The sequence below is a fragment of the Acartia tonsa genome, chromosome 12 (assembly GCF_053477335.1).
Source record: "Acartia tonsa isolate MP-2025a chromosome 12, ASM5347733v1, whole genome shotgun sequence".
Taxonomy (NCBI): Eukaryota; Metazoa; Arthropoda; class Copepoda; order Calanoida; family Acartiidae; genus Acartia; species Acartia tonsa.
In genome coordinates this window covers 4820175-4848154 of record NC_137271.1, presented here as the reverse complement: position 1 = coordinate 4848154, position 27980 = coordinate 4820175, and the positions used below count along the sequence as shown (strand labels likewise).

Below are 27980 nucleotides of genomic sequence, written 5' to 3'. Positions count from 1 at the left end.
ATTTATTTTTTTCAGATTAAATAATGAAGAATGAATAAAGAGCTAGAAGATTAATACGGATTGTTACCCTTGTTCATTTCTTAATACAGGTGACTAATTAACTACGTACCTACTATTTTACTAATACCTTATCTGTTAAAATATACCAAATCATAATTAAAAATCATTTATTTCTAAGAATAAGAACAACAAAAACGTATTTTTAAAATCGAAGCTTTTCTATAATTAGGGTCGGTCCGTTCGTCCGTAACGGTTAGCTTTTTTCGTTAATTTAGGCATTTTAGAATTGTTCTATCCATTTCAAACTTTGCATGATGATTCTTGTAGTAGCTAGGTACGATTTAAAAAGCGTAGCAACTCTATAATCGTATCTAGAATGTCCGTACGTCCATTTGAAACATGTTGATTTTGAACTTTTTAACAACATTTTTTATGTGATATAATCATCCGATTGTTTTAATTTTTAGAGTACCGATTCTTTTTACAATAAGGTACAATATTATAAGCGAAGCATGTCTATAATCAAGTCCTAAAAATGTCAGATGGTCCTTTACAGTAATCTGTATTTAGGAAGTTTTGCAACAAATTTACGTATAATTTTGTTAAAACTTATATATTTAGGTATATTTTGTATATTCAGTTCTGACACTATAGAAGAGTGAATGTTTGTTTGTCATACCGTTTCAGAGCTTCGCTCTTATAAATGTTGTCAACCTTGTTTACTGATAAAATATTGTTTACTTTAACTTATTAAAAGATACAAAATTTTTAAGGGAGCTATTCAATATATATATAAAGTTACTTATAAGCATTTCTTTATGTATTACTTTAATTATTTAAGGCTTTTGAAGAAATAATACTTGTTGAACCAGTCAGAACTTGGGTCTCTAAAAATCATAATATATAGGTAAGTAGTTTTACTACCATTGTATTTCTATAATTTATTTGTGCAAAATATATATTGATATCTATCACATTGAACAGAAAATTATAAATTCTCAAAACATTTGGAGATTCTAATTGATAAGGGAGGGGGAAAGTAATGCAACCATCTCTTAATCAATGATTAAATGGCACTTAGATTTCGAATTTCGATCTGAAATTTTTCATGAGTAATCTATTCGCATATTTGTATTTGTTCCCTAAATCGAACAAAAAGCTGGCGGCTCAGCCGTTTAGCCGTTTTTTGCCTATTTTCAGGGCAAATTTTTAAAATTTCTAGTACCAACAGCTATCGGCTAGAACCGTTTGATAAGGTTTTTGAGCGACAAAAAGTATTATGTGGAGATAGGTTTCGTGATTAATTTGCTCTTAAGATAGCCAATAAATGGCAAAACGGCTGAGCCGTTAGCCGTTACTTTTCCAACTTTTTGTTCGATTTAGGGAAAATAGACCTACCAAGGTTTATTCAAAATTGTGTTCTTATGTATAGCATTGAGATACAACCATTAGATAATAAAAGTTAATTTTAACTTATTTAATATTGGGCATACGACTTACTAATGCAGTATATTACTTACCACAAAGTATAACAGGTGTCCTATTTTAAACTGTTTTTAACCTATTTTTAAAACGTATATAAAAAATATACTATTACCCCAGTAGAATCAGACTGCAGAGCCTAAATTTGAATAAAATCCCCAATAAACTTTTTTGGGGGGATTTAAATATTAATTTTTACTGTTGCCGTGATCATTTTGACTGAAGCAAAAGGTTTTTTTTTTTATTTGGGTAAAATTCGTAGCTTTTAGAGTGTTTTGCTTTTTAAATATTGTATTCTGGTATAGAGTAAAATTAGGCCTTATGATTTTACTATAAAAATTCACTAAAAAGTTAATTCTTTATAATATATCAACGAATTAACAACAAATGTTTATGCAATACAACAAATTTATTTTTGTCACATATACAAATGTGATATAAAATAAGATTATTTAAACTTATTTTTTAAAATAATTTTAAAAAGTATGTAACTTTTATGTGTATGGTTTTCATTCTTTTCATTTTAATTAAATAAAAATTATTTAACTACATTGGAAATAAGTCACTTTGTGAAAACACTCTTTTTTTGAATTGTTAGGAATTGAAATAAAACAAGACTTCTTATTGGTTAGATTTCAGAACTATTTGTTTTATTGTAAATGTTAGATTTTTCAATGAAATTAATTTTTGGAAAAAAATTATTTCCAATGAACAGAGTAATGTTTTTTTTTATTGTATCAATATAAAGTGAATTATATAAAAATGTTCTGTAAGCCACAATATTACCCGAAGAAAAAAAAGAGCTTTTGCTCCGGTCAATATGATTACAGCAACACTAAAAATTAATTTTTAAATCCCCCCAAAAAAGATTATTGGGGACTTAATTCAAATTTGGGCTCTGCAGTCTGATTCTACTGGTGTCATAGTATATTTTTGATATATGATTAAAAAATAGGTTAAAAACAGTTTAATACCATTGAAATAATCATAATAATAAGTATTAGTAAGAATTATTAAGTAAATACTTTATTTTATTTGAAATCATATAAGTTTACAATTTCAGATTTGTAACTGATGCCACTGTAAGAATATCAAATATCTATATAACAGCATAGAATAATGGATAGTGAAATAGAGAAAAACTCTTGTCAGATTTGTGGCAAAACATTTATTACAGCTAGAAATAGAGATATTCATATGAGGATACATACTGGAGAGAAACCATATTCATGTCATATATGTGGCAAATCATTTTCACAAGATAGTAAAAACAAACATATGAGAACTCATACTGGAGATAAACCATATTCGTGTGAAATATGTGGTAAATCATTTAATCAATCTAGTAGTAGAAATAGACATACCAGGACACACACAGGAGAGAAACCATATTCATGTGATATTTGTTTTAAATCATTCTCACAGTTAGGTAATAAAGAAATACATTTGACAACACATTTAGCAGAGAAACCACATTTATGTGAAATATGTGGTAAATCGTTCTCCGAAAAAGGAACTAGAAATGTACATATGAGAACTCATAAAGCTGAGAAACCTTATTCATGTAATATATGTGGGAAATCATTCTCACAGTTAGGAAATAAAGACATGCATGTAAGAACACACACTGGAGAGAAACCATATTCATGTAAAATATGTGGTAAAACATTCTCACAATTAAGTCATAAATATTCACATATGAGGACACATTCAGGAGATCGACCTTATTCATGTGATATATGTGGAAAATCATTTACTGAGGCTAGTAGTAAAACTCTACATATGAGAATACATACTAATGATAAACCATATTCTTGTGACATCTGTGGAAAATTATTTTCACAGCTTGGTTATAAAAATAAACATTTGAGAACACATACTGAAGACAAAAATAAGAAAGCTCACAAAGACACACATGTTAACTCAGGGGTGTATATTCTGCATGGGATCCCCGGCTAAGGGGGGGGGGAAAAAAAATAAAAAATAAGTGGTTGGAGGGAAAAAAAATATAAAAATTAAGAAAACTGAAAACATTTTTTCCATTTCCCCCCCCTCTTTGGAGAAAAAAACTAAAAAAATGTGTGGTATGAGGGATAAAATAAATAAAATATAGAGTTCTTTAAATATTTTTTCATTTTCCCCCTACTTGAAGAGAAAAAACAAGGGGGGAAAAAAAATAAAAAAATTTGTAGCCGGGGAAAAAAAATAAATCTTATGCAGAATATACACCCCTGTGTTAACTTGCAGTCAATTATGAAACCTGTTAGAGTTATGCTAAAGAAACTTTCACCAAAAGAAATTAAAGGAAAATGTGACGTTATTATTGAAAATATTGAAGTTGGTATTATTGACAAAAATATTGAAAATGCTGAATTTGAACAAGTATTTATAAAGGAAGGGGACACATTTAATATTTCTCAAGTAAAAACGGAAAATAATGAGTTTGATCTTAGTTATGTGAAAGAAGAAATTAAAGAAGAAAAAATATTTTTTAATGATCCTCTGTTTATTCTAGAGGAACTTGCTAAGAATGACAAAGCTTATGAAGATGTTAAATTGGTAGAAGATGTGATAGAAGAAGAAACTCATGAATTTATCTCAAATAATGAAAGTATTGATAGAATTGAAATTGAGGAATTTAAGGTAGAAGAATCTGATGATTAGTTTTCAACTAAACTGCGAACCCAAAAAATAGGCAAATCTGAATTTGTAGAATGGCAGCTTTAATATTCATTTAGGATGATTCTACTGTAAATATAAAATGTAGATGCAGCTTTTGGTTACAAGTTTCCACCGTTAATTTTTTTTAATCAGCAGCAATGAAGCACAAGATCTCAAAAACAGCATTTTGGGTAAAAACTGGTAAACCAAAAAGATATGCAAATCCAAAACAAATCAATGGAAAAACGATATTTTTTTCACTTTTCATCCTGTTTTAAAGATTGATTCTGATAAATAAACCATTTTTGAAGGGATTTATGAATTAAGGGGGGGGTTTTTAATGCAACCATCTCGTAATCAGTGAGCAAATGGCACTTAGAATTCGAATTTCGATCTGAAATTTTGCATGAGTAATCCTTGATAGGTCTATTTTCCCTAAATCGAACAAAAAGTTGGAAAAGTAACGGCTGGCGGCTGCAGCTCAGCCGTTTAGCCGTTTTTTGCCTAATTTTAGGGCAAATTCATCATTAATTACGTAGGAATCAACTTTTTAAAACATATTTTTGGTTTAATTCATGTTAAATGATAACAATAACCATTTTTAAAATTTTTTAGTACCAGCTGCTAAACGGCTAGAACCGGCTGAAAACGGCTGGGAGCCGCCAAGAGTATAAAGGGTAGATAGGGCTTGTGACATGTCTAGGGGTAGGTTTCTATGGGTGCTGAGCTCAAAAATGCTACTAAAAATAGTGACAGCCAATCCATATGGCAGCTGGGTAACAGCTGCAGCTCAGCTGCGAGCGGCAAAGAGTAGAATGAGTAGATATAGCTTGTGACGTGTCTAGGGGTAGGTTTTTATGGGTGCTTAGCTCAAAAATGCTACCAAAAATAGTGGAGGCCCATCCACATGGCAGCTGGGTAATGGACGCAGCTCAGCTGGGTAACGGCCGCAGCTCAGACGAGATAGGCCAAGAGTAGAATGAGTATATGAGGCATGTGACGTGTCCAGGATTAGGTTTTTATGGGTGCTGAACTCAAAAATGCTTCTAAAAATAGTTTCGGCCAATCCATATGGCAGTTAAGTAATAGCTGCTACTCAGCTGCGAGCAGCTAAGAGTAGAATGATTAGATAGGGCTTGTGACGTGTCTAGGGGTAGGTTTTTATGGGTGCTGAGCTCAAAAATGGTACCAAAAATAGTGGCAGCCCATCCATATGGCAGCTGGGTACCGGCCGAAGCTCAGCTGGTAGAGGCCAAGAGTAGTATGAGTACATTGGGCATGTGACATGTCTAGGGGTAGGTTTTCATGGGTGCTGAGCTCAAAAATGCTACCAAAAATAGTAGCGACCCATCCATATGGCAGCTGAGTAACAGCTGCAGCTCAGCTGCAAGTGGCCAAGAGTAGAATGAGTAGATATGGCTTGTGAAGTTGTGATGTGTCTAGGGGTAGGTTTTCATGGGTGCTGAGCTCAAAAATGGTACCAAAAATAGTGGCAACCCATCCATATTGCAGCTGGGTAACAGCTGCAGCTCAGCTGCGCGCCACCAAGAGTATAATGAGTAGATAGAGCTTGTGACGTGTCTTAGGGTAGGTTTTTATGGGTGTTGAGCTCATATATGCTACTAAAAATAGTGGCGACCAATCCATATATGGCAGCTGAGTAACAGCTACAGCTCAGCTAGGAGCGGCCAAGAGTAGAATGAGTAGATAGGGCTTGTGACGTGTCTTAGGGTAGGTTTTAATGAGTGCTGAGCTCAAAAATGCTACCAAAAATAGTGGTGACCCATCCATGTGGCAGCTGGGTAACGGTGGCAGCTCAGCTGGGAGCAGCTGAAAGTAGAATGAGTACATAGGGCTTGTGACGTGTCCAGGGGTAGGTATTTATGAGTGCTGAGCTCAAAAATACTACCAATAATAGTGGCGGCTCATCCATATGGCAGCTGGGTAACAGCTACAGCCCACAAGCCCTATCTACTCATTCTACTCTTAGCCTCTCCCAGCTGAGCTGCAGCCTTTACCCAGCTGCCATATGAATGGGTCGCCACTATTTTTGGGAGCATTTTTAAGCTCAGTACCCATAAAAACTTACCCCAAGACACGTCACAAGCCCTATGTACTCATTTTACTCTTGGCCGCTCCCATCTGAGCTGCAGCTGTTGCTCAGATGCCATATAGATTGGCTGCCACTATTTTTAGTACCATTTTTGAGCTCAGCACCCATTAAAACCTACCCCTAGACACTTCATAAGCCCTATCTACTCATTCTACTCTTGGCCTCTCACAGCTGAGCTGCGGCCGTTACCCAGCTGCCATATGGATGGGCCGCCACTATTTTTGGTAGCATTTTTGAGCTCAGCACCCATAAAAACCTACCCCTAGACACGTCATAAGCCCCATCTACTCATTCTACTCTTGACCGCTCGCAGCTGAGCAGCAGCTGTTACCCAGCTGCCATATGTATTGGCCGCCACTATTTTTGGTACCATTTTTGAGCTCAGCACCCATAAAAACCTAACCCTGGACATGTCACATGCCCTATGTACTCATTTTACTCTTGGCCTCTCCCAACTGAGCTGCCGCCGTTACCCAGCTGCCACATGGATGGGCCGCCACTATTTTTGGTAGCATTTTTGAGCTAAGCACCCATAAAAACCTACCCCTAGACACGTCATAAGCCCCATCTACTCATTCTACTCTTGACCGCTCGCAGCTGAGCAGCAGCTGTTACCCAGCTGCCATATGGATTGGCCGTCACTATTTTTAGTAGTATTTTTGAGCTCAGCACCCATAAAAACCTACCCCTAGACATGTAACAAGCCCTATCTACTCTTCATACTCTTGGCCGCTCCCAGCCGTTTTCAGCCGGTTCTAGCCGTTTAGCAGCTGGTACTATAAATTTAAAAAATGGTTATTGCTATCATTTAATATGAATTAAACCAAAACTATGTTATAAAAAGTTGATTCCTATGTAATTAATGATGAATTTGCCCTAAAAATAGGCCAAAAACGGCTAAACGGCTGAGCTGCAGCCGCCAGCCGTTACTTTTCCAACTTTTTGTTCGATTTAGGGAAAATAGACCTACCAAGGATTACCCATGCAAAATTTCAGCTCGAAATTCGAATTCTAAGTGCCATTTGCTCACTGATTACGAGATGGTTGCATTAAAAACCCCCCCCTTATTATGAAAGTGATAGGGGTTGAATTTCTTTTTTTCTAATATTTCTTATTTAAAAAATCATTAATTTCTACCTTATACTGCATTTCATAATAAATAATGCATAAATCCCTTTAAAAATTGTTAATTTATCAGAATCAATCTTTAAAACAGGAGAAAAGGGAAAAAAATATCGTTTTTCCATTGATTTGTTTTGGATTTGCATATCTTTTTGGTTCACCAGTTTTTACCCAAAATGCTGTTTTTGAGATCTTGTGCTTCAATGGTGCTGATTAATGAAAAATTAACGGTGGAAACTTGTAACCAAAAGATGCATCTACATTTTATATTTCTAGTAGAATCATCTTAAATAAATATTAAAGCTGCTATTCTACAAATTCAGATTTGCCTATTTTTTGGGTTCGCAGTTTATTTGTACCTTTACCAACATCTACCAATTCTTAAAACTGTAAATCTATTCTTATAAAAATGAAACTACGTATTATTGTTCAAAATAAGTGAATGTTATAACAATACAAGAATAAGAGAAGAGAATATTCACATTTATTACCAAGCTACTGTAGGCATTATTAATGTAATTGTAAATGCTGTAAATTTTAGTGTGTTATTAATATCTTGACTTTTTGCCATTTTCTAATACTATAAAAATACCTAAATGGTGTTTTAAAAAAAACAATTGCTTCATTCTTTTCAATATAAATCTACAGTTTTGGTCAAAAACTAACAAAAAATGACCCAAATTCATGTCCAAGCAATGACAATGAGAAAACTAATTTGAGTTTTGAATCTAATCACCTCTCCAGAGTACTACAACTCGAGACCTAGACCTTGTGGAAAATTTTTCTCTACGAGGATACTGCATATTTTATTAAAAATTAATACAGTTTTATTCTTTTTTTAAAAAGAATAAAATGTCTTAAGATTTTGAAATCTTGTAGATAGACTCCCTATTGTTTATAGTTTTAGATGGGACATATAAAGACCTTTTTATAGACGCTTTAACCAGACTTCTAACTCAATCTTTGCCAATTTGGCCTCAAAAAGACAGACCAATCAAACATTGAGACATGACGGCTCTGTCATTAAAAAAAGAACAAACCGTCTTTAAGTACTTAAGTACTCAATCTGTAGGGCTCAGGAGAAGTGAGTAGAAATCAAAATTTAATAGTGTCTTATTGTCATTGCTTGGACAGGATTTGGGTCTTGTTTTGTTAGTTTTTGACCAAAACTGTGGGGTTTATATTGAAAAGAGTGGTGCAATCGGTTTTTTTATATACAACATACAGTTAAAATTAAAATGATGTAATTATTTGAATGAGAATAAGATTCATATCCTAATACTGCAGAAATTTTATTTCACTTTGTTTCACGTGTGTTGTTCCTTTTTATGATGTCTTTTAATAATTTTAAGATTTTAAGATGTTATTTAGTATATTTTGAAATTCTAAAAGTATTAAACATCTGATATTGTATATTTTCAAATAGTTGATAATTTTACATGTCATAATTTTTTATTCCCAATTATTTATATATTTTTTTCTTTATAAGGGGAAACTCTCACTTGAATTATTACTTAATGTTTCTATTTAAAAAAAAAACTTTCCCTTGTTTGATTTTAAAGATAACATTTATAGAAATGTTTCTTCTTAAGCTGGATTGTATAATATTCCAGAGAAACATATAAAGAGTTAGAATTATATGAACAGGGATATTGATATTGGATATTATTGATTGCAATGTAATGTCCCAGAAGAAAACTTATATTGTTACTAGTACTTTATTAATTTAAATGTTATTTTATTGATATTGATATCAATATTACCTAAATATGTTACTGTACTATATTGTTTTTCAGATTAATAAAGTTTAATGGAAGAAATGAGCTAAGATTTGTAACCCAGCTGATTTAGAAATTCAGGTAATTAAGTAGTGGATTTTTTTTGCCTTTCTTCAGCAATTAAAAAATTCGTTTATTATTTTTAATTTTTTGTGTTATTTAGGACAGTGGTCTCCATATAATCTTAGCAATAATCGTAACATAGGATTTTATGCCTTTATAAAAAAAAAATAGTTTTTACTTCTTAAACCAATTCAAGTTTCAAATTCTTTCTTGTGGTAAAAATCTTGAGAAATATGCCTTTAAAACAAGTAAAAATGTTCTTTTAGTGAGAAAAAAAATTCTTGGAATATTTTTATGTAGGTAAGCTTTAAAAAAATATTGGAATTTTGAAAGAAATATTTCTTTTCACACCAAAAATCCTTTGTCTTAATTATTTACTTTTTGCTTAGGTAGTCTTTTTTCCAAAACGTTATCTCTAGAATTCTGATGTTATCCGATGTAAAAAATTTTGTAGCCAAAGCATCCAAATACTTAAAATCAACCTCTCCACCTCTCCACCCACCCCTCACAACACGGCTTTAAACCCCTCCACTCCACCACCTCCTCCCTCCTCAACCTTTCCACCACCATTGCCAATGGCTTCAATCAAAACCTCCCCCCCAGCCGCACAACTGTTGCCTCCATCGACCTTTCCAAAGCATTTGACTGCATTCCCATCCACCTCCTTCTCCAAAAAATCTCCTCCTCCAACCTTCATCCCAACATCATTAGATGGCTATCCTGCTACTTGCGTGGCAGGATGGCTTTCTGTTCCTATCAAAACACCAATGCCTCTCCTAAAATTGTCCACACTGGCGTCCCCCAAGGCTCTGTTATCTCCCCAGTCCTCTTCAACTTCTACATAGCAGATGCCCCCCACATTCCCCCTGCCCACACCTCCTCCTATGCCGATGACCTTAACTCCTTCCACTCCTCCCCTAACATCCCCCAGTCAGTTGAATCCATCAACTCCCACCTCTCCTCAATCGCTGACTGGGCCTCCACCAACGGCCTCTCCATAGCTCCCAACAAATCCACTGTCACCCTCTTCACTTCTGACCGCAAGCACCAATCCAACCTCCATCCTCAAGTCCAAATCAACGGCTCCACCCTTCCCCTTGAGAAAACCCCTAAAATCCTTGGAGTTACCTTTGACACCTTTTTCAATTTCAGTTCCCATGTCTCCACCATTTCCTCAAAAATTTCCTCCCGCCTTAGAATCCTCAAATGTCTGGCTGGCACCAAATGGGGCCACCAGAAGGAGACTCTCCTCACCACCTACAACACCCTCCTCCGCCCCATCACCACCTATGCCTGTCCTGTTTGGTTCCCTAACACCTCCAAAAACAACATTGACAAACTCCAAGTCCTCCAAAACCAAGCCCTCCGCATCTGTACTGGTTCCACTAAAAAATCTCCCATCAGCCACCTCCACCAAGAAACCAAAATCCTACCAGTACGGAACCACCTTTCCCTTCTTTGTTCCCAATACCTGGCCTCCTCCCTCCGCCCCTCCCACCCATCCTTTCACAACGTCACAACCCCCCCTGGCCCTAGATCCAAAAAATCCACCCTTCAATCCATGTTCCTTCCTACTCTCCAACCTTTTCTTTCCCCCGACAACACCCTCCTTCCCACAAACTACAAATCCACAATCTCCAGACTCCACACCTCAGCTGTCACCCAAGCCATAAATTCTTACCCCCCTAATCCTGTCCTTAATCAAGCTCCCCCTGACATCAACCCCTCCGAAATCCAACTCCCCAGGCACTACAGAACCATCCTCTCCCAATTAAGATCCAACTATTGTCCTAAACTCCAAAGCTACCTCCATTCCATCAACGCTTCTCTTACCCCCAACTGCCCATCCTGTCCTGTTAATCCTACCCCAGAAACAGTCCAGCACCTCTTTTCATGCCCAAATAATCCTACAAATCTTACTCCTATGGACCTCTGGCAAAATCCCACCCATGTAGCTGCCTTCCTCTCCTCCCATCCAAGTTTCACCAGCCTTCCTCCCCTCCAACGCCCCCCTCCAGAGCCCCCACCATAAGCCCACGCCCCCCCCCCCCTCACCCCACTGATGACTACCCGGACCGGAAACTGACTATGAGCAGCCAAAACAACAACAACCTAACTTGGTATTGATTTTTTGTAAAATAGTAATAATTAACAATACAGAAAACTAAGATTAGATTCATTTTTTAAGTATTTTTTAACCTACACATGAGCTCTGGTGGACTTAGGTTGTGATGTTGGTATTCCTTTTTGTTTCAGAAAACACAGTTTTATTTGAATCATTCTGTATATTGGCTAATATAATATATAAATGCCAATAATTACATTTAATTGAATTTTCAAATTATCCTAAAATACATGGGATAAACAACTGTAATGAAATTGCTGATACTTCTTATTATTAATCAAGAACCCATGCACAATTCAAGCTTATTTTTTCTATTTGATTGTACTAATTTAATCTCTAATTTATTACATATTTCAGTTTTGTGACTGATGTCACTGTAGGAATACTAAACATCTATAATTATTTAACAGTAAAGAATAATGGATAGTGAAAAAAAGAAGAACTCTTGTCAGATTTGTGGTAAAACATTTAGAAGAGCTTACTGTAGAGATATTCATATGAGAACACACACTGGTGAGAAACCATACTCATGTGATATATGTGGTAAATCATTCTCGCGCAGAGATCAAAAAGTTATTCATATGAGAATACATACGGGAGAGAGGCCATATTCATGTGAAATTTGTGGCAAATCATTCGCTCAGGCTGGTGATAAACAAGCACACTTGAGAATACATTCTGGTGAGAAGCCATATTCATGTGAAATATGCGGTAAATCTTTCTCACATGTTGGCAACAAAAATGTACATAAAAGAACGTTGCACAATGAAGAAAAATCTTTATCAGGTAATAAAAATAAGGATATTTTCATGAATACACACAAAAATAAAACAATGAGCAGTGAACAAAATAGTTATTTTGTTGATTGTGGAAAGGATATAAAAGAAGAAATTAAAGAAGACGATAATGACCTTTTTACCATTGAAGAAGAGCCTGTTTATTATGATGAATATCCTAATGTCATGAATGTAGTTGTAGAAATGAAAGAAGAAGACCCTGAGAAGCCACATTCATGTGATGTTTGTGGTAGAGCATTCGCTCGTGTTGGAGATAGAAACAAACATATGAAAATACACACAGGAGTCAAACCATATGCATGTGATTTATGCGGAAGAGCATTTACACGATCAAGTCATAAAATTAGGCACATGGAAACACACAAGGACAAAAATAAAACAATGAATAGTGAACAAACAGAGAAACCATATGCATGTGATATTTGTGGAAAATCATTTACACGATCAGGTCATAAAAGTAGACACATGAAAACACACGAGGACAAAAATGAACAATGGATAGTGAACAAAATGTGGATTGTGGAGGAAACATAGTGGAAGAACCTTCTTTATATATGGATGTAACTCCTGATATTATGAATGTGATAGTAGAAATTAAGGAAGGAGAAGAAAGAACTCTTGATAATGATTCTCTGTTTATGAAAGAGGAGCCTGCTCAGAATGATTTTGATTATGACACTGTCAATGTAAAATTAGAAGAAACTGGTGATTTTCTCTCTGATAATTAAAATTGATAATTGTTAATTATTTAACTTTAAAGAATGTTTTAGTTTGTACTTTTCTACTTAAATAATTCTTGTAATAAAATTGGTATATTTTTAAACTAAGTGCATAATAATAATCCATTTTTTCATGTAGATCATCCTCTTAGTATTGTACCAAATTATAACATCAAGTAGATATTTCTGTTAATGCTTCAACTTAAAAATTGGTGTTTTAGTTGCTATCTTTGAACTGAAATGACTAGGTATATTTTCAACTTTGTAATTAGTATTTCATATTTCATTATTATACAAAATTATTGAAATACTTTTGTACAGTAAAGAAGTGAATTTAATAATATCTATACTTTTTCTAAAATTTCATTGTATTTATTTTTTTTCAGATTAAAAGATGAAGAATGAATAAAGAGCTAATTTAGTTATAACAATTGTTACCCTAGTTCATTTCTAAATACAGGTGACTTATTCACTATTTACTAACACTTTATCTGTTAGGATATACTAAATCATAATTAAAAATCTCCAAGAATTAGACCAATGAAAACATTTTTCTATTGATAAAATACTGTTTACTTTAACTTATCTTATTGTAAAATACAAAATTTGTAAGGAAGCTATTCAAAATGTATATAAAATAACTTTGTATATGTCATATGAGCCTTTTTAAGTATTAATTTTATTTCAGACTGCTGAGGAAATATTTGTTGCACCAGTCAGAACTTGGGTCTCTAAAAATTATAATATATAGGTAAGTAGTTTTACTACCATTGTATTTCTATAATTTATTTGTGCAGAATCTATATTAGTATCTATCACATTGAACAGAAAATTATAAAACTTATACTCAAAACTTTAGGAGTCTCTCAGTGATATTTGTATCAAAAAAATTTTGTTCTTATGTATAGAATTGAGATACAACCATTAGATAATAAAAATTATTTTGTTATTTTTAACTTATTTAATATTGGGCATAAGACTCACTAATGCAGTATATTACTTACCACTAAGTATAACAGGTGTCCTATTTTAATACCATCAAAATAATCATAATAATAAGTATAAGTAAGAATTATTAAGTAAATACTTTATTCTATTTGAAATCATATAAGTTTACAATTTCAGATTTGTAACTGATGCCACAGTAGGAATATGAAATATCTATAATTATATAAAAGCATAGAATAATGGATAGTGAAAAAGAGAAGAATTCTTGTCAGATTTGTGGAAAAACATTTAGAACAGCTAGTAAAAGAGACATTCATATAAGAACACATACTGGTGAGAAACCATATTCATGTGAAATATGTGGTAAATCATTCTCCAGAGCAGATAGTAAACACAAACATATTAGAACTCATACTGGAGTAAAACCTTATTCATGTGAAATATGTGGTCAATCATTTAATCAATCTCATAGTAGAGATAGACATTTCAGGATTCACACTGGAGAGAAACCATATTCATGTGATATTTGTTTTAAATCATTCTCACAGTTGGGTAATAAAGAAATACATATGACAATACATACAGCTGAGAAACCACATTCATGTGAGATATGTGGTAAGTCATTCTCCGATAAACGAAATAGAAATATACATATGAGAATCCATACTGGGGAGAAACCATTTTCATGTGAAATTTGTGCAAAATTATTCTCACAGTTAGGTCATAAAGATAGGCATATGAAAACACATACTGGTTATAAACCATATTCATGTGAAGTATGTGGTAAATTATTCTCTCAATTAAGTAATAAAAAAAAACATATGAAAGTACACAAGGATAAAAATGAAACATTTGACAGTGATCAAACTGCTGTCTCTGTTGATTGTGGAGGAAGAGAAACTCTTGATGATGATCATTTTGCAATTCAAGAAGAACCTGTTTATATGGATGTAACTCCTGATATTATGAATGTAGAAGTAGAAAATAAGGATGATAAAACTCTTGATGATGAATCTTTCTCTATTAAAGAGGAGCCTGCTTATGACACTGTCAATATAAAAGAAGAAGAAACTGGTGATTATCTCTCTGATAATTAAAAGAATTAATATGTAAGAATACAATATTGATAACTAAGTAAATCTTAATCTTTTTCTTTTCTTTTTAAAGAATTTTATTTTTTAGATAAACATAATAAAAAAACTAGATATTTTTTTATCATTTTGAGTCAAATAAAGGAATTTTATTCATCCTAGAATTAATTGTAATATAATCTTAATTATTGTTCATTGTTCACTTAATGAAAAGTTTTAGTTTATATTTTGAAAATTAGAACTTCCTGAACTAAAAGTTGTAAATTTTATTTCCAAACTTTGTTTACAATAAAAATTCATTTTTAAAGTAAATCAACCTCTTAGTATTGTCCTAAATTATGACTTAATGTAGATAAATGCTTAACTTTTTATCTTTTAACTGAAAGAACTATATTTCATCTTATTACTGTACTAAAGTATTAGGTACTTAGTGTAAATAATTTTGTAAAGTAAATAAATTATTTATCCCTATTTCTAAAATGTCACTGTATTTTTTTTTCAGACGAAATAGATGAAAAAGAAATAAACTTAGGTTCATTTCTAAACACAGGTGACTTTTTAACTATTAAACTTTCCCAGTTTTAATATACCAAATCATAATTTAAAATGAATGGTCTCCAATAATATGACTATTAAAACAATTTAATTTAATGGCGCAAAAGTTCGGAACAAAATAAAGTTAACCTTGGTTTATTTTAAGATACATGTAAGGAAGCTATTAATCATATTAAAAATATGTACCTATAAGGTTGCTTTTTATACTTTATCTTTATAAACCTTGCTTAAAATTATTTTAATTGTTTCTACCTCGCTAAGGAAATATATTTTATTTGAGTTTAGATTTTAGAAAAATACAAGAGAGTAAAATCAAATGTAATCATTGTTTTATTTTTATCCTAATTAATAGAAAGGGAAAATGCACTTAATGGAAATATATCTTTATATTTAAATTTGTCAAAAGTCCACATTTCAGAATGCCTTTCAGAATGTCAAGAACATGTCTTGCCTGCCTAGATCCAGGGCCCACCTTGCATACCTTACCCAAGGATAAAATCCGTTTACAAAAGTGGAAAGATCACTTAGAGTTTAGGCACCCTCCTGTGAAATCTTCATTAGTATGCTGTAAACATTTTAGGTAAATTTTGAAAATTCTTTCATTTTTCCCCATTTTTATAATATGGTATGTACTTTATTTGTTTTTAGATAGGCTTTAAATTTTTATTTCTATTCAAAAAGTAATCTATATTATTTTATCAGCGTTGCGGAGCCTTTTGATATTGGTGCACCTCCAGCTCCGGATTTGGCTCCGGCTCCAACCTAAAACCAAGAAAAACTCATCATATTTTTTTGCCAAGTCTATTTTTGACTTTTTGAAGGTTTAAAAGTTAAATTTTTGATAAAAATGGACTTGAAAAACTCAAAAGGGGCATTTGAACACGACAGAACAGAGTTACCAAATTATAATAAATAAAAATTTCATATTTTAGCTAACCCGGAGCCGGAGCCATTTTTAACGAAAATAAAGGCTCCAGCTCCAGCAAAATATGGCAGATCCACCGCTCCGGATCCACAACTTTTGTTTTAAGCAATTTTTTTAAAAATTCAAGTAATAGATGTATGTAGATGTCGATTGTACAATTCTAACATGTCTAAATAAACGAAAAAAAATATCCTTTCAGGATGTGTGGACGTACAGACGAACAGACTACAAACGGACCGACCATGATTTGCTTTGTTTTTAAAAATTTTATCATCTCTACAACAATGTCTCAAAGTGTAAAAGCGACATACAGTCTCTAATTATAGAAAAGCTTCATTTTCAATTAAGATTATTTGATATACATTATTTTAGAACTGAGAGCTACATTTCTGAAACAAACAAGCTAAAGTATGATGCTGTTCCAATTATGAATTATGAAAAAAATAATGATTTCAAAGCCGTGAAAGGCGAAAAAAAATATGATCCTAATGATCCTCTTTCTATTAAAGAGGAGCCTGCTGTCATTGACAAAGATGATGCAGATGTTAATGTAAAAGAAGAAGAAACTGGTGATTATCTCTATGAGAATGACAATATGGATCATTCAAAAGTTTATGAAAATATTAAGGAAGAAGAAACTCTTAATAAAGATCCTCTCACAGTTCAGATAGAAAAGGATGGTAAAACTACAAATGTTGTAAAGGAAACTAATGCATTGAAATCTTTTACCTGTGTTATTTGCAGTAAAATATTTTCAAGTCATGATCTTCTAAATATTCATAAATATGTTCATCCTTTAGTGAAAGAGGAGAGTAAGATTATTGAAGAAACTTGCAAAGAGAATTGTATCTCTGTTAAAGAGGAAGATGTTGATATTTATATAAAAGAAGAAACATCTGGTGATTATCTATCTGATAATGAAAATATTTATGATAAAGCCTCTTATGACACTATTGATAAAATTGATATTGAAGAATTTAAACTTGAAGAACCCGATGTTTAATTTTATTAACCTTGTAATATTCTTCTCTATATTCTTGTAAAAATTTTATCTTGTAAAAATTAGAATCTAGGTACTAATTTAATTATCATTTTCTTTAATAATGGTCTTTTTGTTGTATGATTTAGAATGAATTTAATTTCTTGATACACAAGTATTATTAAGAACCTATATAAAATATTAATTAAATTTTTTCTATTTTCTTTATTTTCAAGCCATACAATTTGAATTTAAAATTAGGTATTTTAAAATCAATAATAATCTATTTTGCAAACAAAATACATGTATACATTGGATTGCATAATTATATTATCTGTATTGTTTGAATTTGTATGCAACAATCTTATTTTTTCAGATACAAAGAATGAAATGAATTTTAAAAAGTAAGAACTGGCGGAAAATTAAAATTTAGGTGAGTAAGTTTTTTTCATTAATACAAGGGATATACAAGACAATCATAATCAAAACATTATTATCAGTACAAATCTTATTTTGGAAGAAAGGGATAGTTGCACGAAGTGCATTTAAAGAGTTAAGGTACTTAGAGTAGTGAACTTGTATATGTTTTAGTAGAATTTTTTAGGCATTGGATAGATATTACTATGTGTAAAAGAATTTTTAACATTGACCTGACCAAACTCTTTATTTGACTAAGTCTAAAAAAGTTAGAATAATTTGCCACATAAATTACATGATAATGGTCAATTTTTTACTAATATGTATACCTAAAACACAATTATTATAGAATAATTTGCCACATAATTCACAAGAGTTATATAAAAATTGAACAAGGGTTTTCTATGGGTTCTTTAAAAACAGGTTTTCTATATACTTTTAAAAATATAAAAATAAAACGTCCGTTACCATATAGAGTAACAACACAATAACATAACAAAACAAATAAATTCTCTTCAGTAAATAACTTCCCTTACTCCTTAATGGTTTTTTACTATTCTTTAAACTTTTACTTTGGAATCTTTCTGAAACCTAAAGACACCACAACTACTTTTATGGTGAACCCCTGCCAAATTTATTACATTTGGGGTTTCTGATGTATTAATATAATCTTCAGCTGATTACTTATTTAAATTTCAGATTTGTAACTGATGCCACTGTAGGAATATTAGATATTTATAATTATAAAACAGCATAGAATAATGGAAAGTGAAAAAGAGAAAAACTCTTGTCAGATTTGTGGCAAAACTTTTAGTACAGCTAGAAATAGAGACATTCATATGAGGACACATACTCGAGAAAAACCATATTCATGTGATATATGTGCTATATCATTTTCACAGTCTAGTAATAGAGATAAACATATGAGAACACATACTGGTGAGAAACCATATTCATGTGAAATATGTGGTAAATTATTCTCAATTAAAGGCAATAAAGATATTCATATGAGAACACATACAAGAGAGAAACCATATTCATGCGAAATATGTAATAAATCGTTCTCAGACTCAAGCAATAAAAATAGACATATGAAAACACATACTGGTGAGAAACCTTTTGCTTGTGGTGTATGTAGTAAATACTTCAGTACATCAAGTGATAAAGTTAGACACATGAGAACACATACTGGTGAGAAACCATATGCATGTGATATATGTGGAAAATCATTCTTTCTATCTCATCATAAAGATTCACATATGAAAACACATACTAGTGAGAAACCATATTCATGTCAAATATGTGGAAAATCGTTCTCTCGGTCTGGTGAAAAAGATACACACATGAGGACACATACAGGAGAGAAGCCTTTTTCATGTGAGGTATGTAGTAACTCATTCTCTGACTTAAGCAGTAAGAATCAACATATGAGAACAAATACAGGAGAGAAACCATATTCATGTGAAATATGTGAAAAATTTTTCTCTAATTCTGGTGCTAGAAATAAACATATGAGAACACATACTGGAGAGAAACCATACTCCTGTAGTGTTTGTGGTAAATCATTTACTCAATTAATCAGCAGAAATATACATATGAGAACACATACAAAAGAGAAACCATATTCATGTAATATATGTGATAAGTCATTCTTACAGTCTGGCGATAAAAATAAACATATGAGAATACATTCTGGTGAGAAACCATATTCATGTGAAATATGTGGAAAAGCATTTACTACTTCAAGCAACAGAAATAAACATGCTAAGACTCATGAAGTATATACTAGTGAGAATAATATATCTGTTAGTGACAACAATATTGATATTATTGACAACAATATTGATATTAGTGACAACAATATTGATATTATTGACAACAATATTGATATTAGTGACAACAATATTGATATTAGTGACAATAATATTGATATTAGTGACAACAATATCGATATTAGTGACAAAAATATCGATATTAGTGACAAAAATATTGATAATCCTGAATTTGAACAAGTATTTATAAAGGAGGAGGACAAAACTAATATTTCTCAAGTAAACACAGAAATTGATAAAATGCAAGTTGAAGAAGAAGATTTGGTGAAAAAATATTGGGAAGAATTTACCTCAGATTTGCCTTAGTACCCAGCTACTTCTATAGACATTGTTATCAATAATGAAAATACTGTAAATTTTAATGTATTATTAATATTAATATTCTATAGGTATTTGTCATATTCTAATTTTACTAGATCTAATGTTTTAAAAGTACTTAAATAGGTATCTACTATATTTAAAATTAGAATAATGTAAATACTTAAATGAGAATGTGCAAATAATATTTAAGGTATATTTCTTAATACAGTAGAATTTTGCGCATTGATTACGAGATGGTTGAAATTACCCCTCCCCCCCCCCCTTATTGCCCCAATGATTACCTAGAGTATATTTTATTGTATTGATATTTTTATGTTTTGTTTTACTATAATATATTTATTTCAGATAAATAATATGAAATAAAAGATATAAGCTTAACTTTAAAAAACTAAATCCAACTTAAAATTCAGGTGATTAGTTAGTTGATAATGTATTATAATTGATATATATTATGGAAAAAAGCTCCTTGTTTAGTCGGCTCAGTACTATTTGTCAAAAAAATTAGTGTAATCGGTAAAATATTTTATTGCCGTGTTAAGATGTTGTTTTCAAGTAATTAATTTTTTTAAAACCAACCTTAAAGCACAAAATTCTACCAGAAAAAATGCATCATATGAAACCTTTTGAAATATTTATGCTCTAAAACACCTTTTCTAAGTTTAATGTTCCTTCTGGTTGAATCAGAAAATCGGAAAACGCACTTTATTCTGAATCACCCTGTATATTATGGTAAATAAAGATCCCTCTTTAGTCGGCTCAGTAATATTTGTTGTATAGGTAAATTTGTCCGAAATTATTAAATAAAAACATTATCAAGCTTAACACATTTATAGTGACCACTTGTTAATTATAAAACAAAATTATCTGCCATTAGATAATAACAATATATATATATATATAATATATAATATTAAAGAATAGAAAGTAAATACTTTATTTAATCAAAATTATATAAGTTTACTATTTCAGATTTGTGACTGATGTTACTGTAGGAATATCAAATATCTATAATTATATAACAGCATAGAATAATGGATCGGGAAAAAGAGAAGAGCTCTTGTCAGATTTGTGGCAAAACATTTAGTAGGGCCAGTGATAGAGACATTCATATGAGAACACATACAAGAGAAATTTGTGGTAAATCATTCTCATGCTAAAAATTCACATATACTAACACATACTGGTGAGAAACCATATTCTTGTAACATATGTGGTAATTCATTCTCACACTCTAGTGCTAAAAATAAACATATGAGAACTCATACTGGTGAGAAGCCTTATTCATGTGATATTTGTGGTAAAATATTTACTCAATCTCAGCATAAAATTACTCACATGAGAATACATACTGGTGAGAAACCTTTTGCTTGTGGTGTATGTAATAAATACTTCAGTACATCAAGTGAGAAAGTTAGACACATGAGAACACACACTGGTGAGAAACCATATTTATGTGATATATGCAATAAATCATTCTCTAGAATAGAGCATAAAAATAGTCATATGAGAACACATACGAGAGAGAAACCATATTCTTGTGGAATTTGTGGTAAATCATTCTCAGTTTTAAGTGCTGAAAATAAACATATGAGAACACATACAGGAGAGAAACCATATTCATATGAAATTTGTGGTAATTCATTCAGTGCTAAAAATAGACATATGAGAACACATACTGGCGAAAAGCCTTATTCGTGTCAAATATGTGGTAAATCATTTTCTCAGCCTCACAATAAAGATACTCATGTTAAAACACATACTGGAGAGAAACCATATAAATGTGAAATATGTTGTAAATCATTCTCACACTCTAGTGCTAAAAATACACATATGCGAACACATACTGGTGAGAAACCATATTCTTGTATTATATATATAGGGGATTTTTTTTCCCGGCTTTTTTAGAAATTTAAGTAGTGCCGCTTAAATAAATATACCTTTAGGTTAGAAAACCCTTGTGTTAAAGTTTGAATCGCCTAGGACAAGTCTTTCACCCAGTAAAATCACATTTTTTAAAAATGGAGAGGTTTTGTGATTTTTTAACCAAAATTTACTAATTACTATTTTACTTTTTTGTTCTTTTTTTCAGTAAAAGTTTTTTACACTTTTTGTTAAAAAAATAATAGTTGTTAACTAATTTGATGAAAATATAGTCCATTTATAGTTGAAAAACACAGTTTTACCTGAAATATGAAGAAATTATGTACGAAGATGATGAAATTTTGAAGAAAGAAACAAATTACAATGATGCAATCAAGATAATATTCAACAACAGAATGATGAAATAACCATATAATGCATCAGTCTAAAATGTTATGTCAGCTGAACTAAAGCAGTTATTAAAAAACGTAAATTGTGCAATATACAATACATTTTGAAATCATACCTATAACCCAGATGCTTGATGTATTTTTATTTAATTTCAGACCAAAAGATGGATTCTAGTGAAAATTCAAGCTTAAAAGATACTGGTCAACCTAGTTCCTCCAAGACACCTGCTAATAAGGCTCGTATATCTCAAAGAAACCTATTCAAACATTTACATCCACATCTAGATGGTCCTATTAGCTCCTTTAACGCCTATCAGTTACCAACTGCAAAGCATATAATAGAAAGATACTTGTGGTGTACTAGTCCATCAGATAAGAAGAATATAAAGTAAGATTTTAAATTATTGTATAATTCAGCATTTCCTTATATTCTATAAAGCTTAGCTTTCTTCATTACTCTTTTAGATACTGCCCTTTAATCGACTATAGGAATAAATTACAGTTAATTGACTATATTTAGTGTCATATCTTAATAAAAAAAAGGGGGGGGGGGGGAGTTTTGACACATTTGCGTAAACAGGGAGTATAGACTTTATCATTGGACTGAGAGGATAGGTTATTAGGGATAAAATCATTCTTATATGATGAATTTTCCCAAGTTTTAAGATTTTTTGGATAGGCCTCCAGGTTCCGGAGCTCCAGGCCTCCAGGTCCTCTCTGTACAGGTAAAAATTAAAAAAATAAATTTTTTTTTTAAGAGTTAGAAGTCAACCTATGAAACAAAATATGCATATTTTTGATTGTTATTCACATATTTGAAGGAAAAAATGCAAATTTTGTTTCATAAGTTGACTTCTAAATGTTTAAAAAAAAATTTTTGTATTCATTTTTACCTGTACAGAGAGGACCTGGAGGCCTGGAGCTCCGGAACCTGGAGGCCTATCCAAAAAATCTTAAAACTTGGGAAAATTCATCATATAAGAATGATTTTATCCCCAATAACCTATCCTCTCAGTTCAAAGATAAAGCCTATACTCCCTGTTTACGCAAATGTGTCAAAACTTCCCCCCCCCCCCTTGTCCATTTTAGAAATCATTAGTAATTCTTAACTTAATTACAGGAAAAGTGATTTTGTCGGATGTCAAGTAAGACCTAATAAAAATCTAACATGCCATGGTGCTTAAAAGTGTGAAGGTAAAGCAGTCCAACCTGAAACAAATAAGTGCATTGTGAGGGAAGTGATAGAACAATGGAACAAAGGCCGATATTATGAAGATGTTCTAATTTCTGAATATAGAATCAAGTTAAGAGTTGTGAAGCTTCTAGATGATTATACAGCGTAAGATTTAACTATTAACAAACCAAACACTGTACTTGTGTTCTATAAAGCTTAGTTTATTATATAATATGTAGTTTTTCTCTGCGATTTTTAAAAATAGTTGTCTCTTTTTGAGTAACTTTGACTTACTATTATAACATTTGTAAAATAAATAATAAATATAATAGATAGGATATTAGTAAAAATTAATATTCTTTTATTTCTTTAGGTTGAAAAAGCATAATAACAAGAAGACACAAGAATTTATGATAAATCTCAGAAAGCTATTTCAAATACAAAAGCCAAATTACAAAGAGATAATAAACGAGGATAAAATGAGATGTGAAGGAAAATCATTCACATACTCTGGTGTTAAAGACATTCATATGAGGGTACATAACCGAGATAAACCATAATCATGTAACGTGTGCAGTAAATCATTCTCTAAATTAAGCAGTAAGAATGTACACATGAGAACACATACTGGTGAAAAACCATATTCATGTCAAATATGTGAGAAATCATTTACTAGATCTAGTGATACGAATAGACATATGAGAGTGCATACTGAAGAGAAACCATATTCATGTGACATATGGGGAAAATCATTTTCACAGAAAGAATATAGAGACAATCATGTAATGAAACATACTGCTGGAAAGAAACTAGATACATCTGAAAAGTGCAGTAACTCATTCGTCAATGTTAATAAACATAAGACTGTACATAAGAACAACTACAAGTGTCTACTATCAACAATGAAACCTGTTTGTGTCAAGCTAAGGAAACTTTCAACTTTGGAAATAGAATCATTGACTGAAATGAATAATAAACACAGTCTTGATTCTATTAGTGAAACTCTTAATAAAGATCCTCTCACAATTCAGATAGATGGAACAATTACAACTGTTGTAGAGGAAACTAAAGAGAAAGATCTTCATCCTATAAATACAAGATGTGAAATTAGTGACAATAATAATCCCGAGTTAAAGGAAGATGACACAACTAATACTTCTCAAGTAGAAACAAAAAATGTTGAAATAGAAGTTGAAGAAGAAGATTTAGTGAAAAAATATCGGGAAGAATTTACCTCAGATTTACCTCAAACTAATGAAGAAGAAATTCTTGCTACTGATCCTCTCTCTATTAAAGAGGAGCCTGCTTTCATTGACATGGCTGATGCAGATGTTAATGTAAAAGAAGAAGAAACTGGTGATTATCTCTATGATAGTGACAATATTGATCATTCAGAGGTGTATGAAAATAATAATGAAGAAGAAACTCTTAATAAAGATCCTCTCACTGTTCAGATAGATAAGGATGGTAAAACTACAAATGTTGTCAAGGAAACTAATGCGTTGATATCTTTTAGCTGTGTTATTTGCAGTAAAATATTTTCTAGTATTGATCTTCTTAATATTCGTAAATATGTTCATCCTTTAGTGAAAGAGAAGAGTACGAATATTGAAGAAACTTGCAAAGAGAATTGTATCTCTGTTAAAGAGGAAGATGTTGATATTTATATAAAAGAAGAAACATCTGGTGATTATCTATCTGATTGTGAAAATATTCATGATAAAGACTCCTATGACAATATTGCTAAAATTGATATTGAAGAATTTAAACTTGAAGAACCTGATGTTTAATTTTATCTTTTTATCCTAACCAATTAATATTTTGTAAAACTGTTGTCATGTTTTTTAGTTAAAACATTAAAAGATATTCATGGCATTAATTTTCTCTATTCTTTTTTTAAAAGATTATTTTTATTTCATACTTTTAAATACCTAATTTTTTTCATATGTAGGTAAATCTATGAGAAATCAATCAATTTTTCTATATTCTTATTTTCATGCTGTACAAATAATGATATTTTTCAATCTAAACTATTTATAATGTTATAATGTTGGATAATGCATAAATGTATTATCTTTTTATTGTATGCTACCATCTTATTTTTTCAGATATAAAGAATGAAATGATTTAAGGAAAGTAAGAACTGTAAAGCTGTATGAAAATTGAACTTTAGGTGAAAAAGTTTTGTTCATTAATACAAGGGATGTACAATTATAAAAAAGAACAAATCTAATTCTAAATATGTAAGAAAGGGATAGTTGCTTGAAATGCATTTGAATTTAAATTTACTTCATTTCTTCCACAAATTCAAAAACTTTCTAGTAAGTAACAAATAGCAATACAAATAAAAACTTTATGATTAATACAAAAAATATCTATATTAGGTATTATCTCTATAATTTAGGAGGTGACTGTGTGAGAATCAAGATTTATGTTCTAATCTAATAATAGGAGAGATATAATAATTAAAGGTAAAATGTGACAGACAACAAATTCAAATGTTACTCATGTATAATAAGACCTTCTATCGACGTTATTTCAAAGATGTTTTAAATAGGTACATGAAAATAATTTTTTTGTCTTTTTGAAAAAAGACTTATAGTTTTCACTTCTTCCACCAATTCAAAAACTTTTTTTAGTGCTATCTCGTCATTTCATTTGTATGTCCCTTGGGATATCTTAAACTATGGTCTATTAAATATTCTACATTGTCTACAACACCTAGTGAAATGTTAAATTACACTTTTTCAGACTAACTCTAACTATGGCTCTAGTATAGCGAGTTTAAAAATGTTCTTACAGAGCCTAATCTATCTAGGATAGTCAGGTCACACTATGGATGTTACTATCCTGTCCTTCCTATGACCATTTGTCCGTCTTACTATGCTAGCAAAAAAGTCTTAAAGTCTTAACTTTGGCTTTTGGGTAATCGACAGTTAATTAAAAAATTTAAGAACCATGCTTTTACCCCTACTTACTATAGACTAAATTAGAGTTTTTATTGTCTCAATGAGATACTTGACGTACATTGATTAGGCTTCATTAGATGATGTAAAAACTCAAAGAACAATTCTGCTAGCCTAACAATCAGGGATGCGGAGCCGGAGCCGAGAAGCCGCCATATTATGCCTAAGCCATTATTTTTGTTGAATAACAACTTCGGCTACGGATTAGCTAAAAAAAGAGGTTTTTTATTAATTATAATTTGGTAACTCTTTTGTGTCGTGTGCAAATGCCCCTTTTAAGTTTTTCAAGTCTATTTTTCTCAAAAATTGAATTTTTAAAACCTTAAAAAGTCAAAATTAGACTTAGAATAAAGAATTTGTTGAGTTTTTCTTTATTTTGGCACCAAAAATCATAGAGTAGTAGACCGACTTGGCTTCATACTTCAATTTCTCAATTATTTTTGGGTCAAGCAATATTACTTTAATTTTTCAGGTGAGGAAATATTGTTGTACCAGTCAGAACTTGGGTCTTCCAAGATATTTAGATAAAAATCGTAATATAATAGGTAAGTATTTTGTACTAATGTATTTAGACTATTTATGTTAATATAGCTCACCTAAAAATGAAAAATTACAATTATTATTCTCAAAATATTCTTACTATCTTCTTGATTATTGTTTCCTAAATATAGCGGAAGTTTTAATGTATTTTTTTGAATGATGTTGTTTTAAACTTGATATTTCAGGTTTGTGACTGATGTCACTGTAGGAATATCAAATATCTATAATTATATTACAGCATAGAATAATGGATAGTGAAAAAGAGAAGAGCTCTTGTCAGATTTGTGGCGAAACATTTAGAACAGCTAGTCATAGATACAGGCACATGAGAACACATACGGGTGAGAAACCATATTCATGTGAAATATGTGGTAAATCATTTAGTCGTTCAGATCACAAAGAAAGACATACCTGAACCCATACTGGTGAGAAACCATATTCTTGTGAAATATGTGGTAAAGCATTTTCTTTACCACATCATAAAAAAACTCATGTAAGAACTCATATTGGAGAGAAACCATTTTCATGTGAAATATGTTGTAAATCATTCACCACTGCTCAAAGTAAAGATTACCATATGAAAACACATACAGGAGAGAAACCATATACATGTGAAATATGTAATATAACATTTACTACATCTAGTGATAAGAATAAACATATTAGATTACATGCTAGAGAAAAACCGTATTCATGTGAAATATGTTGTAAATCATTCACCACAGCTCAATGTAAAGACATACATATGAGAACACATACTGGTGAGAAACTATATTCATGTGAAATATGTGGTAAATCATTTAATCGTTCAGATCACAAAGAAAGACATATGAGAACACATACTGGTGAGAAACCATATTCTTGTGAAATATGTGGTAAAGCATTTTCTTTACCTCATCATAAAAAAACTCATGTAAGAACTCATATTGGAGAGAAACCATATTCATGTGAAATATGTTGTAAATCATTCACCACAGCCAAAAGTAAAGATTCTCATATGAGAACTCATACTGGTGAGAAACCATACTCATGTGATATATGTGGTAAATCATTTACTTATTCAAGCAGCAGAAACAAACATGCTAAGACTCATGAAGTACAT

At 31.4% G+C, this 27980-nt stretch overlaps 5 protein-coding genes and 1 long non-coding RNA gene across 8 annotated transcripts; all 6 read left to right on the top strand.

The window, feature by feature from the left end:
- Nucleotides 1-13: 13 nt before the first annotated feature.
- Nucleotides 14-13186, top strand: LOC145334442 (uncharacterized). 3 transcript variants are annotated; one of them, XM_080179904.1, is made up of 3 exons: nt 9172-9237; nt 11702-12130; nt 12317-13186. In XM_080179904.1, the coding sequence occupies exons 2-3, from the start codon at nt 11764-11766 to the stop codon at nt 12673-12675; spliced, it is 726 nt and encodes a 241-aa protein (XP_080036030.1). In that variant the 5' UTR covers nt 9172-9237; nt 11702-11763; the 3' UTR covers nt 12676-13186. The 3 variants fall into 3 exon arrangements, with proteins under 3 accessions (XP_080036028.1, XP_080036030.1, XP_080036029.1); XM_080179903.1 differs by adding an exon at nt 11408-11444 and having other exon boundaries at nt 9173-9237; nt 11755-13186; XM_080179902.1 differs by lacking the exon at nt 9172-9237 and adding an exon at nt 14-89 and having other exon boundaries at nt 11702-13186.
- On the top strand, nt 2550-3441 carry LOC145334472 (uncharacterized). Its single transcript, XM_080179936.1, has one exon. It carries the CDS (start codon nt 2602-2604, stop codon nt 3439-3441), a length of 840 nt encoding a protein of 279 aa, XP_080036062.1. The 5' UTR covers nt 2550-2601.
- Nucleotides 3723-8719, top strand: LOC145334444 (uncharacterized). Its single transcript, XM_080179907.1, has 2 exons — nt 3723-4125; nt 7727-8719. Exons 1-2 carry the CDS (start codon nt 3736-3738, stop codon nt 7769-7771), a joined length of 435 nt encoding a protein of 144 aa, XP_080036033.1. The 5' UTR covers nt 3723-3735; the 3' UTR covers nt 7772-8719.
- Nucleotides 13187-13244: 58 nt separating the features above from the next.
- Nucleotides 13245-15057, top strand: LOC145333882 (uncharacterized). Its single transcript, XR_013884633.1, has 3 exons — nt 13245-13320; nt 13549-13611; nt 13986-15057. It is a non-coding gene; the product is annotated as an uncharacterized LOC145333882 (long non-coding RNA).
- A 341-nt stretch (nt 15058-15398) lies between these two features.
- On the top strand, nt 15399-21053 carry LOC145333004 (uncharacterized). Its single transcript, XM_080178130.1, has 5 exons — nt 15399-15449; nt 15873-16034; nt 16752-17791; nt 18475-20338; nt 20898-21053. The coding sequence occupies exons 2-3, from the start codon at nt 15874-15876 to the stop codon at nt 17380-17382; spliced, it is 792 nt and encodes a 263-aa protein (XP_080034256.1). The 5' UTR covers nt 15399-15449; nt 15873; the 3' UTR covers nt 17383-17791; nt 18475-20338; nt 20898-21053.
- A 1303-nt stretch (nt 21054-22356) lies between these two features.
- On the top strand, nt 22357-25240 carry LOC145333002 (uncharacterized). The gene is made up of 3 exons (XM_080178129.1): nt 22357-22586; nt 23319-23537; nt 23746-25240. The coding sequence occupies exon 3, from the start codon at nt 23987-23989 to the stop codon at nt 25160-25162; it is 1176 nt and encodes a 391-aa protein (XP_080034255.1). The 5' UTR covers nt 22357-22586; nt 23319-23537; nt 23746-23986; the 3' UTR covers nt 25163-25240.
- The last annotated feature ends 2740 nt before the right edge of the window (nt 25241-27980 follow it).